General features: G+C 43.2%; 1 protein-coding gene across 1 annotated transcript in view; it reads left to right on the top strand.

Annotated features, from left to right (window-relative positions):
- Positions 1-22085, top strand: part of LOC138666533 (zinc finger protein 420-like) — a 107958-nt gene extending 85873 nt beyond the window's left edge. The window contains exons 10-15 of the mRNA XM_069754746.1: positions 941-1102; positions 1232-1411; positions 1494-1617; positions 1701-1798; positions 1997-2087; positions 21011-22085. Of these exons, the coding sequence (XP_069610847.1) occupies positions 941-1102; positions 1232-1411; positions 1494-1617; positions 1701-1798; positions 1997-2087; positions 21011-21957 (1602 nt within the window). The 3' untranslated portion in view covers positions 21958-22085. The remainder of the gene's footprint in view (positions 1-940; positions 1103-1231; positions 1412-1493; positions 1618-1700; positions 1799-1996; positions 2088-21010) is intronic.
- Positions 22086-22797: the final 712 nt, after the last annotated feature.

Genomic DNA, 22797 nt, shown 5'->3' with positions numbered 1-22797 from the left:
CTTTTTTTTGTTTGTTTCTCGTGTTTAAAATAAAGATCCATGTGCCCACCCCCCTCCCAACCCCTGTGCGCCCGCCCGCTGTTCTTAAAATACTCACCCAGCTCCCTCGCTGGCTGGCGCTGCTTCCTGTCCTGGCCGCACCTTCTACTGTATGAGCGGTCACGTGGGGCCACCGATTACAGTCATGAATATGCGGCTCCACCTCCCATAGGGGTGGAGCCGAATATTCATTACTTTAAATGAGCGGCCCCACGTGACCGCTCATACAGTAGAAGGTGCGGCCAGGACAGGAAGCAGCGCCAGCGAGGGAGCCGGGTGAGTATTTTAAGAACAGCAGGGGGGGGGGGTTTGGGGCGCACAGGGGGTGGGAGGGGGATTTGGGCACATGGATCTGTATCCATGAATACTTATTACTTATACTTAATATGAATACTTATTTCATGCAATAAAATGCAATTGTGTAAAAATCATACAATGTGATTTCAGTTTTTTTTATTTTTAGATTCTGTCTCTCACAGTTGAAGTGTACCTACGATAAAAATTACAGACTTCTCCATTCTTTGTAGGTGGGAAAACTGGCAAAATCGACAGCGTATCAAATACTTATTTTCCCCACTGTATCTCCATATGCACAAAGGCCTTGAAGACAAATCATTTATTAATTTCATTTATTTCGTATCAGTTATGAACTGTTTTTTTTCTGTGTGAGATGAGTTGTATTTTGGGAATATCTTATAACTTATTGTTCAAATAAGAAATATTTTTCTTCAAGCAAAATAGCAATTCAGCTCCTTTTTTTACTACCCGCGCTTTACAGTGCTATAAAAATGAGATGAGTTGTTTTTTCTATTTTTGCACGTAAATATCACATTTCATGGTTTTATAGCTATTTTTCTCTGCACAAGTGATATCTTATCTCACTTATTTTCTTCAGTAATTTTACTTATCAGCTCTTTGCCTACAACATCGGATCCTGTCCGTGGAGATCTTCAATATTAGAGTTTTCCTGATAGACCCATCAAGGATGGATATAGACAGGCACAAGATGGCGGAGAGGATATTACATCTTTCCCTCGAGATCCTCTTCCGGCTTACTGGAGAGGTGAGAGATTCTGATGACGTCACATTACATCATTCTTATCTATGGGAATAACAGACGGACAGAACTGGAGAGATGAGGACTCTGGAAATGTCTGTAGTGAGATTTATTAATGTGTCTCTCCATAACCAGGATTACACAGTAGTGAAGAAGACCTCTAGGGAGCGCTATCAGGACCCTGTGTATGAGGGATGGGGAAAACCCCTGAGCCCTATTACAGGGCCTCCACCTCACCCCCTGATGCATGAGGACATCAGTGACCAGAAGATCTTAGAACTCACCTACAAGATGATTGAGCTGCTGACTGGAGAGGTGACACTGCTGGGAATGCTGGGACATTATACAGTAACACTATGAAGGGATCGGGGGATGATGATATCATTGTCTGTGTCAGGTTCCTATAAGGTGTCAAGATGTTGCTGTCTATTTCTCCATGGATGAGTGGGAATATTTAGAAGGACACACAGATCTGTACAAGGATGTCATGATGGACGTTCCCCAGCCCCTCACATCACCAGGTAATACACAGGACTAAATACACACGGCCTATAATTATCTGTATGTAAAGAATGAATTCACTCCCTGTATGTGTTTCCTCCAGATCTATCCAGTAAGAGGACAACACCAGAGAGATGTCCCCGTCCTCTTCTTCCACAGAACTGTAAACAAGAAGATCCCAATGTTCCTCGGGACCATCAGGTAGATGGAGAGAAGGTGTCATGAGATCTCCCCTATGATGTGTAGACGGCTGTGAAGGTCTTGTGCTCAGTCTTGTTTTATCCACCAGTATTATATGCTTTATACTTGTGTAATGAGAACGGAGGAGATGGCAGGATTAGAGCTGATTATAGATGTGACTTCTCCATCTGTCTGTGACTGTTACAATATTTGTTTCAGGGTGAAGCTCTGACCCATATTAATACTACAGAGACATATGTGAGTGGTGATGAGTGGTGTAAAGTGGAGATTCCTACAAATGACTACCCAGGTGAGCAGTAACTGCCTTTTGGATCTTCTAGCTGTGCAATCATTATTATTGCTCATGGGATAAACATGGATCTAACCCTCTCGTAATCTTCTTTATTAAATCAAGCCCAATCTATATCTCACTAATTCCCTTGACGGGAGCCCTGGTTCATCCATCCAGGCAGCCCAAAGCTGTACAAATTTATTAATATTACCTCTTATTTTGTACACACCTTTTTTAAACTTATACACCAGTTTATTTTGTTGATATATTCCTTTTTTGTTGAGCTCTTAGTATCCAGCCAGTGTTGCGCTATTAGATTCCTTTCTAAATACAGCATTCATGCTATAGCTATTTTACCCTGCTCAGTTGTCTGTAGATCTTCCACATGCTCCAGCACACAAACTAAGGCATCATTCACACATCAGTATTTTTGATCCGTATTTGTATGCCAAAACCAGGAGTGTCTCCAAAACACAGAACAGATGTCAATCTTTCGAATACAGTTTTTCTCTGTCAGTTCCACTCCTGGCTTTGGCTTCAAACTGATGCAAAAATACTGATGTGTGAATGAGGCCTCAGGGCGTAGTTTCCACCACCTTAAACACTCTTCTAATTAATCCTAGTACTTTCCTCCAGTATCTCTCCTTTTTAGGACATGACCACATCATATGAAGTAGAGTAGCCGGCTCCACTCCACACCTAGGACAGCATGCATCTGCTCTGGTCCCAATATTATACATAATCTCCGGTGTTCTATACACCTTATGTATTAGATAAAGTTGAGAAAGTCTATGCGCTTCACTAAGAGAGAGTTGAGGTACCCTTACCAGTATCTCTATCCACTGACCTTCTTCTATTGGGTGTTTGCTTAGCACTAATGTTGATAAAGATCTATATAGCCGCGATATTATCCCAGATAAACTATTTGATCTACTAATTAACTGTATAACAGTATTTGGTACATAGACCTTCAAACCACTCTCCGTAAAGTCCGCATTGAACGCATGACGTAGCTGTAGGAATTTATAAAAGTCCTTTGGATTGAGATCAAACTCCTCCTGTAATTGTGCATAAGATTTGAGTACATTATTTAATAGCAGCTGGGATACCCCGCCCACCTCCCTCTCCCTCCACTTCCCAAAACCCACCAAACTTCTCAGATTAACTAACCATGGGGTGTCCCATATTAATGTAAATTTTGAGAAACTCTCTGTTTGTTGCTGATCTCTTATTTTCCACCATATTTTCTGCATTAACGATAATGTGGAAAGTTTTTTGGAGAAGATTTGCATGTGTTACTCTATAGTGCTTCATATAAAGATCGGCTATTTACCCCTCACTGCAAGAGATCCTTTAACAAATTTTTACCTGTATCCTCCCAGCTAAATATTGAGCTTGGCTTGCCAAGAGATAGACCCACAGGTTATGAACTGCTGACCCCTCGTCTGATTTGTCCTTCTGCAGAGTTTCCAATTTAATACGAGCCGTTCCACCCCTCCAAAGCAGAGATCCTTCAATAGCCTGAAAGAACCTAAAAGGGAACCATATCGGTGAATTGTGAAAAAGATACAGCAAATGGGGCATCCATATAATTTTAATTAGATTGGCTCTCCCCACAACTGATAAAGGAAGTTTAGACCATGCATTCCTTTTCCATGAAAGCTTACTGATGATTGGGGCTAAATTTAGTTTTTCATAATCTAGCGGGCTAAGTGAGACCATCACTCCCAAATATTTAAATATTGATACCTGCTGCAGTCCAGAGCTACGTGGATTGACAACCTGACCCCCCTCTAATCTAGTGGCATCAGCACCGATTTAGACCAGTTAGTCACCAGCTAAGAGTAGATTCCAAAAGACTGGATCACCCTCATTGTCGTCGGCAGACACTTAGACGCATTAGCTAGAAAGAGTAAAGGTACCTTCACACATAACAATTTAGTTAACGATATCGTTGCTTTTTGTGACGTAGCAACGATATCGTTAACAAAATCGTTATGCGTGACAGCAACCAACGATCAGGCCCCTGCTGAGAGATCGTTGGTCGCTGGGAATGATCAGGACCTTTTTTTTGGTCGCTGATCACCCGCTGTCATCGCTGAATCGGCGTGTGTGACGCCGATCCAGCGATGTGTTCACTGGTAACCAGGGTAAATATCGGGTTACTAAGCGCAGGGCCGCGCTTAGTAACCCGATATTTACCCTGGTTATCATTGTAAAAGTAAAAGAAAAAACAGTACATACTCACATTCCTGTCACGTCCCCCGGCGTCAGCTTCCCGCACTGACTGTCAGCGCCGGCTGGCCGTAAAGCAGAGCACAGCGGTGACGTCACCGCTCTGCTTTATTGCCGGCGCTTACACAGTGCAGGGAAGCTGACGCTGGGGGACGTGACAGGAATGTGACTATGTAGTGTTTTTTTTTGTTTTACTTTTACAATGGTAACCAGGGTAAACATCGGGTTACTAAGCGTGGCCCTGCGCTTAGTAACCCGATGTTTACCCTGGTTACCCGGGGACTTCGGCATCGTTGGTCGCTGGAGAGCTGTCTGTGTGACAGCTCTCCAGCGACCACACAACGACTTACCAACGATCACGGCCAGGTCGTATCGCTGGTCGTGATCGTTGGTAAATCGTTTAGTGTTAAGGTACCGTTACACTAAACTATTTACCAACGATCACGACCAGCGATACGACCTGGCCGTGATCGTTGGTAAGTCGTCGTGTGGTCGCTGGGGAGCTGTCACACAGACAGCTCTCTCCAGCGACCAACGATCCGGGGAAAGACTTCGGCATCGTTGAAACTGTCTTCGACAATGCCGTAGTCCCCGGGTAACCAGGGTAAACATCGGGTTACTAAGTGCAGGGCCGCGCTTAGTAACCCGATATTTACCCTGGTTACCATTGTAAAAGTAAAAAAAAAAAACAGTACATACTCACATTCCTGTCACGTCCCCCAGCGTCAGCTTCCCTGCATTGTGTAAGTGCCGGCCGTAAAGCAGAGCGGTGACGTCACCGCTGTGCTCTGCTTTACGGCCAGCCGGCGCTGACACAGTCAGTGCGGGAAGCTGACGCCGGGGGACGTGACAGGAATGTGAGTATGTACTGGCTTTTTTTTTTACTTTTACAATGGTAACCAGGGTAAATATCGGGTTACTAAGCGCGGCCCTGCGCTTAGTAACCTAATACTTACCCTGGTTACCAGTGAACACATTGCTGGATCGGCGTCACACACCGATCCAGCGATGACAGCGGGTGATCAGCGACCAAAAAAAGGTCCTGATCATTCCCAGCGACCAACGATCTCCCAACAGGGGCCTGATCGTTGGTCGCTGTTCCGCATAACGATTTCGTTAACGATATCGTTGCTACGTCACAAAAAAACAACAATATCGTTAACGAAATCGGTATGTGTGAAGGTACCTTAACGGTACCTTAAAATGTCGTCCGCGTAAAGTGCAATTTTATCTTCCAACCCCCCTCTTCTAAACCCCTCTGTCCCAGAATGTTTTCGTAGCAGAATCACCAGGGGCTCAACCACAAATGCGAAAAGCAAAGGTGACAAGGGACAACCTTGTCTAGTACATCTCCCCAATACCAGTGCTTATGATAAGGAACCATTCACACTTATGCTGGCTGTAGGATTGGTATATAAGATTTTTATCGAATTTATAAATTCCTCCCACAATCAAAATTCTTGTAAAACTGACCACAGGAATCCCCACTCCACGCTGTCAAAAGCTTTGGCCGCATCTAAGGAGCAAATCACTCTATCTCCTGAGTTTTCAACCGGCATCTGCAGATTCAAATATAGACGTCTTATGTTAGTTGCCACCAACCTTCCTGGCATAAACCCGGACTGATCTTGATGAACAATAGAATAAATAACCCTGGTAAGTCTATTGGCCAGAACCTTAGCTATTATCTCTACATCCGTATTGAGAAGGGAAATGGGCCTATGCGAATCTGGTTGTAGGGGATCCTTGTCTTGTTTAGGTATTGCTACTATAATGGCTTCTTGCATGGATTTAGGTAATGAATGTGATTTAATGGCTTCCTGAAATGTATTTTAAAGTTTAGGTAACATTATACCCCATATTTTTTATACAATTCAATGGGGATCCTTGGATGTATACAGGGATTCATAGAATGTTTTAATATTTGTGGGGTTTCATACATCATCTCCCCAGTCTCTTCCCTCAGTGTCACAATATATGTTTCTCCTCTGTGCGTTTGCTATTAATGCGAGGACATGTCCCGCTTTTTTGCCTTCATCAAAGTAAAATTGTTTTTGAAATGATCTCTTCACTTTAGCTAATTCTAATACATGTGAATTGTAAGCATCTTGGGCAACCTTCATCTCAAGAAGATGCGCTCTTTCTCCACTTGAGGCAAAAAGTTGTTCCATGTCCTGAGCGCTCAACTTGAAGAATTTCCCGAACTGTCTGTTCTTTAACTTTTCTCTGCTCACTGCCTGAATAAGAGCTCCCCTAAGATAGGCCTTCATTGCATCCCACAAAATATCCTATGACCCAGAATTATATAACAAATAATCCTTGATGGCCTGTTCTATCAAGTGACCATCAATCATCTGCACCCAAAATGCATTAAAGCTCCACAGTTTGGGCAGAGATATACTACTGGAGAATTTTGATAATGTCACCAATAATGGCGAGTGATCTGACAATAGTCTAGGGAGGTATTCTATTGATTCCAATTGTTGAAATATTGGGTCCGTACCCAAAGCCAAATCTATACGAGATATTGTGTTATGTGAACTTGAGAAACAAGAAAACTGCTTAATATCAGGATATCCCAATCTCCATAAATCATTAAGCGAGAGTTCCGACAGAAGTTCCCCAAATTTCGGGACCGAATCATATTTCCCACCCTCCCCAGAGCATGAACTCTTACTCATTCTATCCAACCCTGGATTCATAACATTATTAACCCCTTCAAGACCCAGCCTATTTTGACCTTAAAGACCTTGCCGTTTTTTGCAATTCTGACCAGTGTCCCTTTATGAGGTAATAACTCAGGAACGCTTCAACGGATCCTAGCGGTTCTGAGATTGTTTTTTCGTGACATATTGGGCTTCATGTTAGTGGTAAATTTAGGTCAATAAATTCTGCATTTATTTGTGATAAACACGGAAATTTGGCGAAAATTTTGAAAATTTCGCAATTTTCACATTTTGAATTTTTATTCTGTTAAACCAGAGAGATATGTGACACAAAATAGTTAATAAATAACATTTCCCACATGTTTACTTTACATCAGCACAATTTTGGAAACAAAATTTTTTTTTGTTAGGAAGTTATAAGGGTTAAAATTCGACCAGCGATTTGTCATTTTTACAACGAAATTTACAAAACCATTTTTTTTAGGGACCACCTCACATTTGAAGTCAGTTTGAGGGGTCTATATGGCTGAAAATACCCAAAAGTGACACCATTCTAAAAACTGCACCCCTCAAGGTACTCAAAACCACATTCAAGAAGTTTATTAACCCTTCAGGTACTTCACAGCAGCAGAAGCAACATGGAAGGAAAAAATGAACATTTAACTTTTTAGTCACAAAAATTATCTTTTAGCAACAATTTTTTTATTTTCCCAATGGTAAAAGGAGAAACTGAACCACGAAAGTTGTTGTCCAATTTGTCCTGAGTACGCTGATACCTCATATGTGGGGGTAAACCACTGTTTTGGCGCACGGCAGGGCTTGGAAGGGAAGGAGCGCCATTTGACTTTTTGAATCAAAAATTGGCTCCACTCTTTAGCGGACACCATGTCACGTTTGGAGAGCCCCCGTGTGCCTAAAAATTGGAGCTCCCCCACAAGTGACCCCATTTTGGAAACTAGACGCCCCAAGGAACTTATCTAGATGCATAGTGAGCACTTTGAACCCCCAGGTGCTTCACAAATTGATCCGTAAAAATGAAAAAGTACTTTTTTTTCACAAAAAAATTCTTTTAGCCTCAATTTTTTCATTTTCACATGGGCAACAGGATAAAATGGATCCTAAAATGTGTTGGGCAATTTCTCCTGAGTACACCAATACCTCACATGTGGAGGTAAACCACTGTTTGGGCACATGGTAAGGCTCGGAAGGGAAGGAGCGCCATTTGACTTTTTGAATGAAAAATTATTTCCATCGTTAGCGGACACCATGTCGCGTTTGGATAGCTCCTGTGTGCCTAAACATTGGCGCTCCCCCACAAGTGACCCCATTTTGGAAACTAGACCCCCCAAGGAACTAATTTAGATGCCTAGTGAGCACTTTAAACCCTCAGGTGCTTCACAAATTGATCTGTAAAAATGAAAAAGTACTTTTTTTTCACAAAAAAATTCTTTTCGCCTCAATTTTTTCATTTTCACATGGGCAGTAGGATAAAATGGATCATAAAATTTGTTGGGCAATTTCTCCCGAGTACGCCGATACCTCATATGTGGGGGTAAACCACTGTTTGGGCACTCGGCAGGGCTCGGAAGAGAAGGCGCGCCATTTGACTTTTTGAATGGAAAATTAGCTCCAATTGTTAGCGGACACCATGTCGCGTTTGGAGAGCCCCTGTGTGCCTAAACATTGGAGCTCCCGCACAAGTGACCCCATTTTGGAAACTAGACCCCCCAAGGAACTTATCTAGATGCATATTGAGCACTTTAAACCCCCAGGTGCTTCACAGAAGTTTATAACGCAGAGCCATGAAAATAAAAAATAATTTTTCTTTCCTCAAAAATGATTTTTTAGCCTGGAATTTCCTATTTTGCCAAGGATAATAGGAGAAATTGGACCCCAAATATTGTTGTCCAGTTTGTCCTGAGTACGCTGATACCCCATATGTGGGGGTAAACCACTGTTTGGGCGCACGGCAGGGCTCGGAAGGGATGGCACGCCATTTGGCTTTTTAAATGGAAAATTAGCTCCAATCATTAGCGGACACCATGTCACGTTTGGAGAGCCCCTGTGTGCCTAAACATTGGAGATCCCCCAGAAATGACACCATTTTAGAAACTAGACCCCCAAAGGAACTAATCTAGATGTGTGGTGAGGACTTTGAACCCCCAAGTGCTTCACAGAAGTTTATAACGCAGAGCCATGAAAAAAAAAAAAAAAATTATTTTCTCAAAAATGATCTTTTAGCCTGCAATTTTTTATTTTCCCAAGGGTAACAGGAGAAATTTGACCCCAAAAGTTGTTGTCCAGTTTCTCCTGAGTACGCTGATACCCCATATGTGGGGGTAAATCACTGTTTGGGCACATGCCGGGGCTCGGAAGTGAAGTAGTGACGTTTTGAAATGCAGACTTTGATGGAATGCTCTGTGGGCGTCACGTTGCGTTTGCAGAGCCCCTGATGTGGCTTAACAGTAGAAACCCCCCACAAGTGACCCCATTTTGGAAACTAGACCCCCAAAGGAACTTATCTAGATGTGTGGTGAGCACTTTGAACCCCCAAGTGCTTCATAGAAGTTTATAATGCAGAGCCGTGAAAATAATAAATACGTTTTCTTTCCTCAAAAATAATTATTTAGCCCAGAGTTTTTTATTTTTCCCAAGGGTAACAGGAGAAATTTGACCCCAATATTTGTTGTCCAGTTTCTCCTGAGTACGGTGATACCCCATATGTGGGGGTAAACTACTGTTTGGGCACATGCCGGGGCTTGGAATTGAAGTAGTGACGTTTTGAAATGCAGACTTTGATGGAATGCTCTGCGGGCGTCACGTTGCGTTTGCAGAGCCCCTGATGTGCCTAAACAGTAGAAACCCCCCACAAGTGACCCCATTTTGGAAACTAGACCCTGAAAGGAACTTATCTAGATGTGTGGTGAGCACTTTGAACCCCCAAGTGCTTCATAGAAGTTTATAATGCAGAGCCGTGAAAATAATAAATACGTTTTCTTTCCTCAAAAATAATTATTTAGCCCAGAATTTTTTATTTTCCCAAGGGTTACAGGAGAAATTGGACCCCAAAAGTTGTTGTCCAGTTTCTCCTGAGTACGCTGATACCCCATATGTGGGGGTAAACCACTGTTTGGGCACACGTCGGGGCTCAGAAGGGAAGTAGTGACTTTTGAAATGCAGACTTTGATGGAATGGTCTGCGGGTGTCACGTTGCGTTTGCAGAGCCCCTGGTGTGCCTAAACAGTAGAAACCCCCCACAAGTGACCCCATTTTAGAAACTAGACCCCCCAAGGAACTTATCTAGATATGTGGTGAGCACTTTGAACCCCCAAGTGCTTCACAGACGTTTACAACACAGATCCGTGAAAATAAAAAATCATTTTTCTTTCCTCAAAAATTATGTTTTAGCAAGCATTTTTTTAGATTCACAAGGGTAACAGGAGAAATTGGACCCCAGTAATTGTTGCGCAGTTTGTCCTGAGTATGCTGGTACCCCATATGTGGGGGTAAACCACTGTTTGGGCACACGTCAGGGCTCGGAAGTGAGGGAGCACCATTTGACTTTTTGAATACGAGATTGGCTGGAATCAATGGTGGCGCCATGTTGCGTTTGGAGACCCCTGATGTGCCTAAACAGTGGTAACCCCTCAATTCTAACTCCAACACTAACCCCAACACACCCCTAACCCTAATCCCAACTGTAGCCATAATCCTAATCACAACCCTAACCCCAACACTAATTCCAACCCTAACCCTAAGGCTATGTGCCCACGTTGCGGATTCGTGTGAGATATTTCCGCACCATTTTTGAAAAATCTGCGGGTAAAAGGCACTGTGTTTTACCTGCGGATTTTCCGCGGATTTCCAGTGTTTTTTGTGCGGATTTCACCTGCGGATTCCTATTGAGGAACAGGTGTAAAACGCTGCGGAATCCGCACAAAGAATTCACATGCTGCGGAAAATACAACGCAGCGTTCCCGCGCGGTATTTTCCGCATCACGGGCACAGCGGATTTGGTTTTTCATATGTTTACATGGTACTGTAAACCTGATGGAACACTGCTGCGAATCCGCAGCCAAATCCGCACCGTGTGCACATAGCCTAATTCTAAAGGTATGTGCACACGCTGCGGAAAACGCTGCGGATCCGCAGCAGTTTCCCATGAGTGTACAGTTCAATGTAAACCTATGGGAAACAAAAATCGCTGTACACATGCTGCGGAAAAACTGCACGGAAACGCAGCGGTTTACATTCCGCAGCATGTCACTTCTTTGTGCGGATTCCGCAGCGGTTTTACAACTGCTCCAATAGAAAATCGCAATTGTAAAACCGCAGTGAAATGCGCAGAAAAAAACGCGGTAAATCCGCCATAAATCCGCAGCGGTTTAGCACTGCGGATTTATCAAATCCGCAGCGGAAAAATCCGCAGAGGACCAGAATACGTGTGCACATTCCTAACCCTAACCCTACCCCTAACCCTACCCCTAACCCTAGCCCTAACCCTAACCCTACCCCTAACCCTACCCCTACCCCTAACCCTACCCCTACCCCTAACCCTAACCCTACCCCTAACCCTACCCCTAACCCTAACCCTACCCCTAACCCTAACCCTATTCTAACATTAGTGGAAAAAAAAAATTTCTTTATTTTTTTATTGTCCCTACCTATGGGGGTGACAAAGGGGGGGGGTCATTTATTATTTTTTTTATTTTGATCACTGAGATAGATTATATCTCAGTGATCAAAATGCACTTTGGAACGAATCTGCCGGCCGGCAGATTCGGCGGGCGCACTGCACATGCGCCCGCCATTTTGGAAGATGGCGGCGCCCGGGAGAAGACGGACGGGACCACGGCTGGATCGGTAAGTATGATAGGGTGGGGGGGGACCACGGGGGGGGGGATCGGAGCACGGGGGGGGGGATCGGAGCGCGGGAGGGGTGGAACGGAGCGCGGGGGGCGTGGAACGGAGCACGGGGGGGCTGGAATGGAGCACGGGGGGGTGGAACGGAGCACGGGGGGGGTGGATCGGAGTGCAGGGGGGGTGATTGGAGCACGGGGGGGTGATTGGAGCACGGGGGGAGCGGACACGAGCACGGGGGGGAGCGGAGCACAGGGCGGAGGGGAGCCGGAGCAGTGTACCGGCCAGATCGGGGGGGTGGGGGGGCGATCGGAGGGGTGGGGTGGGGGCACACTAGTATTTCCAGCCATGGCCGATGATATTTCAGCATCGGCCATGGCTGGATTGTAATATTTCACCCGTTATAATGGGTGAAATATTACAAATCGCTCTGATTGGCAGTTTCACTTTCAACAGCCAATCAGAGCGATCGTAGCCACGAGGGGGTGAAGCCACCCCCCCTGGGCTAAACTACCACTCCCCCTGTCCCTGCAGATCGGGTGAAATGGGAGTTAACCCTTTCACCCGATCTGCAGGGACGCGATCTTTCCATGACGCCGCATAGGCGTCATGGGTCGGATTGGCACCGACTTTCATGACGCCTACGTGGCGTCAAAGGTCGGGAAGGGGTTAAAATCTCCCAACATTAGGATTAGCTGCATCGGTAAAGTATTTACAGCTGACATAACCTCCCTCATTACTGGGAAACTGGGAAAACTTAATGACTTGAGTATAAGGCTAGGGTGGGAAATGCAGCAGCTACCGGTAAATGTCAAAAGTAAAAATAGGTACCAATAAAAGTAAATTTAATTGAGACATCAGTAGGTTAAGTGTTTTTGAATATCCATATTGAATCAGGAGCCCCATATAATGCTCCATAAAGTTTATGATGGCCCCATAAGATGCTCCATATTAAAATATGCCCCATACAATGCTCCATAAAGTTTATGATGGCCCCATAAGATGCTCCATATTAAAATATGCCCATATAATCCTGCATAAAGGTTAGTAATGGCCCCATAAGATGCTCCATAGACATATTTGCCCAATATAATGCTGCACAAATGCTGATTATGGCCCCATAAGATGCTCCATAAAGACATTTGCCCCATATAGTGCTGCACAAACATTGATTATGGCCCCATACAGACACTTGCCCCATATAGTGCTGCACAAATGTTATGGCCCCTTAGTGCTGCACAAACGTTTTGGCCCCTTATAGTGCTGCACAAACGTTATGGCCCCATATAATGCTGCACAAACATTATGGCCCCATATAGTGCTGCACAAACATTATGGCCCCATATAGTGCTGCACAAACATTATGGCCCCATATAATGCTGCACAAACATTATGGCCCCATATAGTGCTGCACAAACGTTATGGCCCCATATAATGCTGCTCAAACATTATGGCCCCATATAGTGCTGCACAAACGTTATGGCCCCATATAGTGCTGCACAAACGTTATGGCCCCTTATAGTGCTGCACAAACATTATGGCCCCATATAGTGCTGCACAAACGTTATGGCCCCTTATAGTGCTGCACAAACGATATGGCCCCTTATAGTGCTGCACAAACGTTATGGCCCCTTATAGTGCTGCACAAACGTTATGGCCCCTTATAGTGCTGCACAAATATTATGGCCCCATATAATGCTGCACAAACATTATGGCCCCATATAGTGCTGCACAAATGTTATGGCCCCATATAATGCTGCACAAACGTTATGGCCCCATAGATGCTCCATACAGAAACTTGCCCCATTTGCTGTGATAAAAAAAATCACATACTCACCTCTCCGTCGCTCAGGCCCCAGGCGCTTTCAATATTCACTGCAATATTCACTTCAATATTCAGCACTGACCTTCAGGCTGAGGGCGCGCACTGACTACGTCACCGCGCCCTCTGACCTGAGCGCCACTGCTGAAGATGAAGCGGCGCCGGACCGAGGAGCAGGTGACTATCGCACTGCGCTCCCCCTCCCCGTATACTCACCTTCTCCTGGCGCTGTGCAGTCCCTGCTTCCCCGGCGCTGCAGCTTCTTCCTGTACTGAGCGGTCACTGTTACCGCTCATTACAGTAATGAATATGCGGCTCCACCTCTATGGGAGGTGGAGCCGCATATTCATTACTGTATTGAGCAGTACCATGTGACCGCTCAGTACAGGAGGAAGCTGCCAGCGCCGGGAAGCCAGGGACCTGCAGGGACCGCGCCAGGAGTAGGTGAGTATAAATAGACAGTGCCCGCTCCCCGTCACCTGCAAACCCCTGGGTATGACTCGAGAATAAGCCGAGAGGGGGACTTTCAGCCCCCAAAAATGGGCTGAAAATCTCGGCTTATACGGTATTCACTGAGACAAGTATATAGTCCTGTCTAAAGATTCTACAATTGAGGCAGATGTATCTCCCTTCCCCGTCTATTTTACAGAGGAGAAGTTTAAACTGAGTATCTTTGTGTATAAGAATAGAAACTCCTCTCGCATAACTAGATCCCACTGAATGAAAAGTATAACTCAGCCAGGGTCTATCAAGTATTGAGAGATTATCTCTACTCATGTGCGTCTCCTGCAGACATGTGATGGAAGGCGCTGTTTCCCTGATGTATTTTAGTATTGCTGTATGTTTAATAGGGTCTCCCAATCCCCGCACATTCCAGCTCATCAAAGATATATGCTTAGTCATTGTTTAGAGGAATGATCCATAAATGACCCACCATATGTTTAACCTGCATCGCACACTTAGACATACTTTCACATGTTATGACATTAAACAGCATTGAATGACATGATGACCAAATATGCAAATTGCATCTTCAGAGAAAAAGAGGACTTGAACTCTCTAGTTGGAAGTAGCGATCCTACAAGTCACAATCAACCTTTTAGCGAGTCATGCAATATGACTTAATGTAAAATGCCAAATCAGTATCTCAATTCGCAGACACGGTGTTTCGGGCTGTTGGCCCTTGTCAGTGCGAAGCATAAGAACTGATTTGGCTAGGTGAGAGGCTCTGGACTGGGGTCTAAGAGGTAAGGTTTCTCCTTGTGGAGAGTGACATACCAGCTGGCTTGTCAAGGTAAGGAGGCTTATTCGCCATGCAGTGCTCCTCTGGGAAATTTAATATGCAAATTGCCTCTTCAGAGAAAAAGAGGACTTGAACACCGTGTCTGCGAATTGAGATACTGATTTGGCATTTTATCCTAAGTCATATTGCACGACTCGTTAAAGGGTTGATTGTGACTTGTAGGATCGCTACTTCCAACAGGTGGCGCTATAGAGTTCTTTTTCTCTGAAGAGGCAATTTGCATATTAAATTTCCCAGAGGAGCATTGCACGTCAAATAAGCCTCCTTACCTTGACAAGCCTATGATGACCAAATGACACTCATAGAAAACCCATTTAACCAAAACACGAAAAGAAAAGCAAAAAATACGGTGATACTATGTGAACTTGTATCACACTTTAGAGCACAAAATCTGGGGAACCTGTCCTCCAGTAAACAGTACATGTTGAGTGCACATTTTCATTGCCGCTCCAGCAACTGGCAATGTAAAACCTCCGGACTCCTCCTGTCACGCCGTTTATGGCGATAACGGGGCATGACGGCGAACTGGAACCCACACCTCTCCCTGCCACTATAAGGGGCCCTGGCTTTCCCTTATCTCAGGGGTACCTATGAAGGTTAGGAGGCCTGAGCCGCCAGCGTATCCCTGTCTCCTGTGCAGGACCTATCAGTGACCCCCTCTCCCCCCAAGAGAGGTGAACTGCACCAGTGTATAAATATCACATAACAGAGTATACAGACAAGGAAAAGGAAAACCACACTTAGCTTAATGCTGCAAGGCACAGCACAGGAGGAAGAAACACCAAATACAATGGACACAGCTGTAGAACAACTGTTCCCAGCTAGCTCCTACCCCCGGCTTGGTCGCTGAAGAATGAACAACACCGACAGTCAGCTGATGAACCATGTGACCTCTTAAAGGATGGAGGGAGTGGTCACCACAAACATCAGCTGACCCAGCAGCAATGCAATAAAATCAGCGGCCACCAGGGGGAAAATACTACATTAACCCCCGATGACCAGAAAGGAAAAAAGGTCTTAATCTGAAGCAAAACCAGATCCGCCACAAATCCAAAATTGGATCGTGACACCTCCTGTTCAAAGTGCAAATACAATACCAGTCCTCATTTCAACAGATTAGAAATTCAAACTCGAGCAAGAAAAAAAAATTGAACCATAAGAAACCTTTTGTAGATGAAGTCACAAAGTCTCTTAGTGTTGCGTTTTCTTAGTTGTTGTTCATGTTGATCCAGCCTGTCCATGGCATTTTGCGGATTGTCCAAACACTGAACTGACCCCAACGCTGCCACCCGCAGATTAGCTGGGTATAGCATTGAGTATTGGACTTCTGCTGCCCCTAGACGCCTCTTGACATCGAAGAATTGAAGTCTCTTTTTTTTGGGGTTCCGCTGAATAATCTGGATAGAAGCATATCTTCTGGCCGTCTATAGTAATATCTGGGTTATTTCTGGCTGAACGAAGAATGTCAACTCTGTCTCTGTAATGTAGCAATTTTATTAGAAAGGCTCTGGGATGAGCCCGGCTGCATAGGACAAGTTGGCACTCTGTGAGCCCGTTCCACTACATAGAGTGAGGACAATGTGTCTGAACCCTTTCTGAAGCCAGGCCTCAAAGTATTCAGTGGAATTCCCACTCTGTCTTTTCCTGAACGCCCACCAGCCTATTGTTGTTTCTCCTTGAAAGATTTTCCAGGTTATCAGTTTTTGCAAGTAGTTAGGCAATCTGACTAACATGTCATCTCATATCTTTAGTGAGGTTTGGCACTTTGTCCTCTATATCGCTGATTCTATTTTCCACTTCCACTACTCTCTCATTTACCTTCCTTAAATCTTGTCTCATCAATGAGAATTCTTCTTTAAGTGTCCCCACTTGCAGACTGAGGGAAGAGAAAGACGAGTTACAATTATTATTTTATTATTATTATTTATTTATATAACACCATTAATTCCATGGTGCTGTACATGAGAAGGGGGTTACATACAGAGTTATAGATATCGTTTACAGTAAGCAAATTTACAATGACAGACTGGTACAGAGGGGAGAGGACCTTGTCCTTGCGGACTTACATTCTATGGGATAATGGGGAAGAGACAGAAGGTCGGGGGTGCAGCAGCTCTGGTGGTGGTGAGGCGGCAGCTCACAATTGGTGATAGCTTTAAAGACGTCACCCAGCGTGGGCTCCTTGTCTGCCGGAAGACTCTGTTCCTGATTAGGTGTCTGTTCCTGAGTCAATCTGGGAGGAGTATTACTATTTATAGTCTCCCCTTCTTCAGAATTAATTCCTTTTCCCCGGTCAGGTGAGGTTCTACACAGCCGGATTCTATATTTCTATACAGTTACGTCAAAAGTAATGTCCGTGCCTTTAATGCGGGTTCTGAGGCTAAGCCCACATCTTTCCCCTTACTTGATGGCTGATTTCATCAGACATAAAATGCCTCTAATACTTGCGGGTGGATCTGAGATCCACAATCACTGAGAGCGGCATTTAACACACGCCGACCAGAAGTGCGTCACAAGTCTCACCTATTGGTGCCCCTGTCGCATGATTGTGGGGCGCCGATGGCTTTCATGACAGCCGTGTGTCGGCAGAAGACCCCAGTGCCTGTCATTGTGAATCTCCAATGAGTGCTGGCTGAACCACTGCTATGTGTAGCACAAGCGATCATATGATCGCATCAAGTGTCCTATGGAGACTATTGAAGTCAGTAAAAAAAAAAATATAAAAAAACCACAAGTTCAAATCACCCCCCTTTTGCCCCATTGAAAATAAAACAATCCCTCTGGGTGTTATATGCAAATTGCCTCTTCTAGCTCTACCTGTTGGAAGCAGCAATCCTACAAGTCACTATCGACCCTTTAACGAGCCTTGTAATATGACTTAGGATAAAAGCCATAGCACTATAGGGTTCAAGTTCTCTTCCTCCACGAAAAGGCAATTTACGTATAAAATTTTTAAGAGGAGCATTGCACGGTGAATAAACCTTCTTACCTTGGCATGCCATAGCCGGTGTATCACTCTCCACAAAAACAAACGTTACTCCATGAGTAATATAATCAGTCATTACGGTTTGATGCCATTACTGAGAATAGAATAATTCTATCTTTATCTATAAGAATGTATGAATGTGTCTAGTGTCTTTTGGTGGACCACCCTTGGAATTTCTTGGTTTATGGCATCCAAAGTTTTCTTTTGTTGAGAATTAGACTACTTTCCTTCTGTTTATTCCCAATCACAGAAGATAATGAATCATATAGATAATGAAGGTCTACAGGTCCTTCTCAAAAAATTAGCATATAGTGTTAAATTTCATTATTTACCATAATGTAATGATTACAATTAAACTTTCATATATTATAGATTCATTATCCACCAACTGAAATTTGTCAGGTCTTTTATTGTTTTAATACTGATGATTTTGGCATACAACTCCTGATAACCCAAAAAACCTGTCTCAATAAATTAGCATATTTCACCCATCCAATCAAATAAAAGTGTTTTTTAATAACAAACAAAAAAACCATCAAATAATAATGTTCAGTTAAGCACTCAATACTTGGTCGGGAATCCTTTGGCAGAATTGACTGCTTCAATGCGGCGTGGCATGGAGGCAATCAGCCTGTGACACTGCTGAGATGTTATGGAGGCCCAGGATGCTTCAATAGCGGCCTTAAGCTCATCCAGAGTGTTGGGTCTTGCGTCTCTCAACTTTCTCTTCACAATATCCCACAGATTCTCTATGGGGTTCAGGTCAGGAGAGTTGACAGGCCAATTGAGCACAGTAATACCATGGTCAGTAAACCATTTACCAGTGGGTTTGGCACTGTGAGCAGGTGCCAGGTCGTGCTGAAAAATGAAATCTTCATCTCCATAAAGCATTTCAGCCGATGGAAGCATGAAGTGCTCCAAAATCTCCTGATAGCTAGCTGCATTGACCCTGCCCTTGATGAAACACAGTGGACCAACACCAGCAGCTGACTGTGGGTACTTGACACTGGACTTCAGGCATTTTGGCATTTCCTTCTCCCCAGTCTTCCTCCAGACTCTGGCACCTTGATTTCCGAATGACATGCAAAATTTGCTTTCATCAGAAAAAAGTACTTGGGACCACTTAGCAACAGTCCAGTGCTGCTTCTCTGTAGCTCAGGTCAGGCGCCTCTGCCGCTGTTTATGGTTCAAAAGTGGCTTTACCTGGGGAATGCGGCACCTGTAGCCCATTTCCTGCACACGCCTGTGCACGGTGGCTCTGGATGTTTCCACACCAGACTCAGTCCACTGCTTCCTCAGGCTCCCCAAGGTCTGGAATCGGTCCTTCTCCACAATCTTCCTCAGGGTCCGGTCTCCTCTTCTCGTTGTACAGCGTTTTCTGCCACATTGTTTCCTTCCAACAGACTTACCATTGAGGTGCCTTGATACAGCACTCTGGGAACAGCCTATTTGTTGAGAAATTTCTTTCTGGGTCTTACCCTCTTGCTTGAGGGTGTCAATGATGGCCTTCTTGACATCTGTCAGGTCGCTAGTCTTACCCATGATGGGGGTTTTGAGTAATGAACCAGGCAGAGAGTTTATAAAAGCCTCAGGTATCTTTTGCATGTGTTTTGAGTTAATTAGTTGATTCAGAAGATTAGGGTAATAGGTCGTTTAGAGAACCTTTTCTTGATATGCTAATTTATTGAGACAGGTTTTTTGGGTTATCAGGAGTTGTATGCCAAAATCATCAGTATTAAAACAATAAAAGACCTGACAAATTTCAGTTGGTGGATAATGAATCTATAATATATGAAAGTTTAATTGTAATCATTACATTATGGTAAATAATGAAATTTAACACTATATGCTAATTTTTTGAGAAGGACCTGTATAAATATAGATCCTCTCCTCAAAACTAAAAAAATGAGTTTTTCTTTTAACTTTTTAGATTTCCTATTAGGAGCTCTGGATCAAAAAAGTTATTGTCTTATTAGATGATCCCTAGAGTTTTCATATTTTACTTAAGCACTACCCAAAAGGCTTGGTTATACTTGGGATCTTTCCTTCAGGTGTAATATTGTCCAAGCCATATTCCTTCCTTATTGGGGTGTGTTTCTCCATAATCCTCTTACAGGTGATTTCTTGGATGATGAAACAACATGTTAATTACACTTGTGTTTTGATTTTACAGAAACCCATGAGAGCACCACTACTTATTCCCTCCCTCTTAATTGTAGTTGGTCGTGGCTTTTTTTTTTTCTCATCACGTATTGCAAATTATGGATTTGTATGTGTATTAGTAATTATGATAACAAATTTGGACAGCAAAAATGGGAGGTATCTTTTTATTTTGCTCAACGCCTTTTGTCTAGTGAGACGGTTTGGCCCCCTCTCTCTCCCCTTTGGTGCTGTGTTGAAAAACACAATGAAGCATTCATCTGTTCGCTGAGAAGAGCAATGCCTGGGATGAGGGTGGAGTGCACGGAGGATTCAGATTGGTTTCCTGAGTAAACCATGGAAAAAATGTTGGAAATCCAGCAATAGCAACATTCATTAAAATGTTGCGTTTATTTACAGATTAAAACTGAAAAACTAAAAAGTTAAAAGTATATATTAGCGCTAAGGTCAACGTGTTTTGAACTTAATCACAGGATGAAAAGCTAGTATAGCTAGACCTTAGCACTAATATGTCCTTTTAATATTTTATTTTTTCATGTTTTAATCTACAAATAAACGTGATGTTTTAATAAATCTTGCGGTTGCTGTCATGGGTTTCTTGTAAATTAAGTTAACGTTATGCAATTTTTTTGTGTACGGCAAGCATATGTGATTTGGTAATTTGTCAAGGAACAAGGTGCAGGCATCCATAGCTTGCGCAAGATATTGATGCATGTTGCATTTGTTCATGACCATACTACCCTTTTCTACTTTTTTCTAAACCGCACTGAACTCTAGGTGATTTTGATTCTTTACTGAGCAATTTCCTCGAAAGGGAACAGTGACAGGAAAATTGAAAGCTTTTATATATTGTTTTAAAAAATAATATAATTTCAAAGCAATATAATTAAAAATTGGGTTTATTCTTAGCAGATGACTATTCTTGGAGCCCAGAAGGACATCAAATATCTTCAGATTTTATATCAGGTGATCATGGATTCACACATGATGAAGAGCACGTCATTATCCCGTATGAAAACTCAACAGTTTACAGCAAAGATCTATCATCTGATCCTTTTCAACCTGTCCTATCTTCTGATTCATTGCCATATTCAAATTCAGAATGTGGAAAATATTTCAGCCTTGAATCCGATCTTGTTACACATGAGCGAATTCACATAACGGAGAGGCCATATTCATGTTCAGAATGTGGAAAATATTTCAATCGGAAATCAAAACTTGTTGAGCATCACAGAATTCACACAGGGGAGAAGCCTTTTTCATGTTCATTTTGTGCTAAATGTTTTAGCCAGAAATCAGTACTTTTTAGACATCACAGACTTCACACAGGAGAGAAACCATTTTTATGTTCACAATGTGGTAAGTCTTTTAAACGGAAGGCAAATTTAGCTGCACATCAAAGAGTTCACACAGGGGAAAAGCCGTTTTCATGCTCAGAATGTGGGAAATGTTTTAACCAGAAATCAGCTTTGGTTATGCATCAGAGACGTCACACAGGGGAGAAGCCATTTTCATGCTCAGAATGTGGGAAATGTTTTTCAAAAAAATCACATGTTGAAGCACATCAGAGAGGTCACACAGGTGAGAAGCCATTTTCATGTTCTGAATGTGGTAAATTTTTTAACCGGCAATCAAGTTTGATTACGCATTGGAGAAGTCACACAGGGGAGAAACCATACGCATGTTCAGAATGTGGGAAATGTTTTAGCCAGAAATCAAATCTTAGTGCACATCAGAGAACTCACACCGGGGAGAAGCCATACTCATGTTCTGAATGTGAGAAATCTTATTCTCAAAAATCAGATCTTAATAAACATCAAAAGAGCCACAGATGGAAGAAGCCTTTTTTAATGTAGCGGATGTGGAATGTGCTTTAACCACAATTCCGATTGCGCATCAAAGATCTCACAGAGTAAGGCACAGTCATATCGAGAATGTGAGAAATTCAGGTGCTTTTCACAAAATTAGAATATCATCAAAAAGTGAATTTATTTCAGTTCTTCAATACAAAAAGTAAAACTAGTATATTATATAGAGTCATTACAAACAGAGTGATTTATTTCAAGTGTTTATTTCTGTTAATGTTGATGGTTATGGCTTACATCCAATGAAAACCCAAAAGTCATTATCTCAGTAAATTAGAATAAATAACAAAAAATGCCTGCAATGCAAAGGCTTCCTGAGCCTTTAAAAAGGTACATTAACCTGTTTCATTAGGTTCCACAATCATGGGGAAAAATGCTGACTTGACAGATGTCCATAAGACAGTCATTAACACACTCCATAAGGAGGGTAAGCCATGAAAGGTTATTGCTAAAAAAAAAAAAGCTGGCTGTTCACAGAGTGTTGTATCCAAGCATATTAATGGAAAGTTGAGTGGAAGGAAAAAGTGTGGTAGAAAAAGGTGCACAAGCAACCGGGATAATTGCAGCCTTGAAAGGATTGTTAAGAAAAGGATATTCAAAAATTTGGGGGAAATTCAAAAGGAGTGGACTGCTGCTGGATTCATTGCTTCAGGAGCCACCACACACAGACATATCCAGTACATAGGCTACAAGTGTCGCATTTCTTGTGTCAAGCCACTCATGAACAATAGACAACGCCAGAAGCTTCTTACCTGGGCCAAGGAGTAAAAGAACTGGACTGTTGCTCAATGGTCCAAGGTGCTGTGTTCAGATGAAAGTCAATTTTGCATT

Source organism: Ranitomeya imitator, chromosome 2 (assembly GCF_032444005.1).
Source record: "Ranitomeya imitator isolate aRanImi1 chromosome 2, aRanImi1.pri, whole genome shotgun sequence".
Taxonomy (NCBI): Eukaryota; Metazoa; Chordata; class Amphibia; order Anura; family Dendrobatidae; genus Ranitomeya; species Ranitomeya imitator.
Note: the sequence above shows the minus strand (reverse complement) of the source record. Positions and strands in the feature narration are given on the sequence as shown.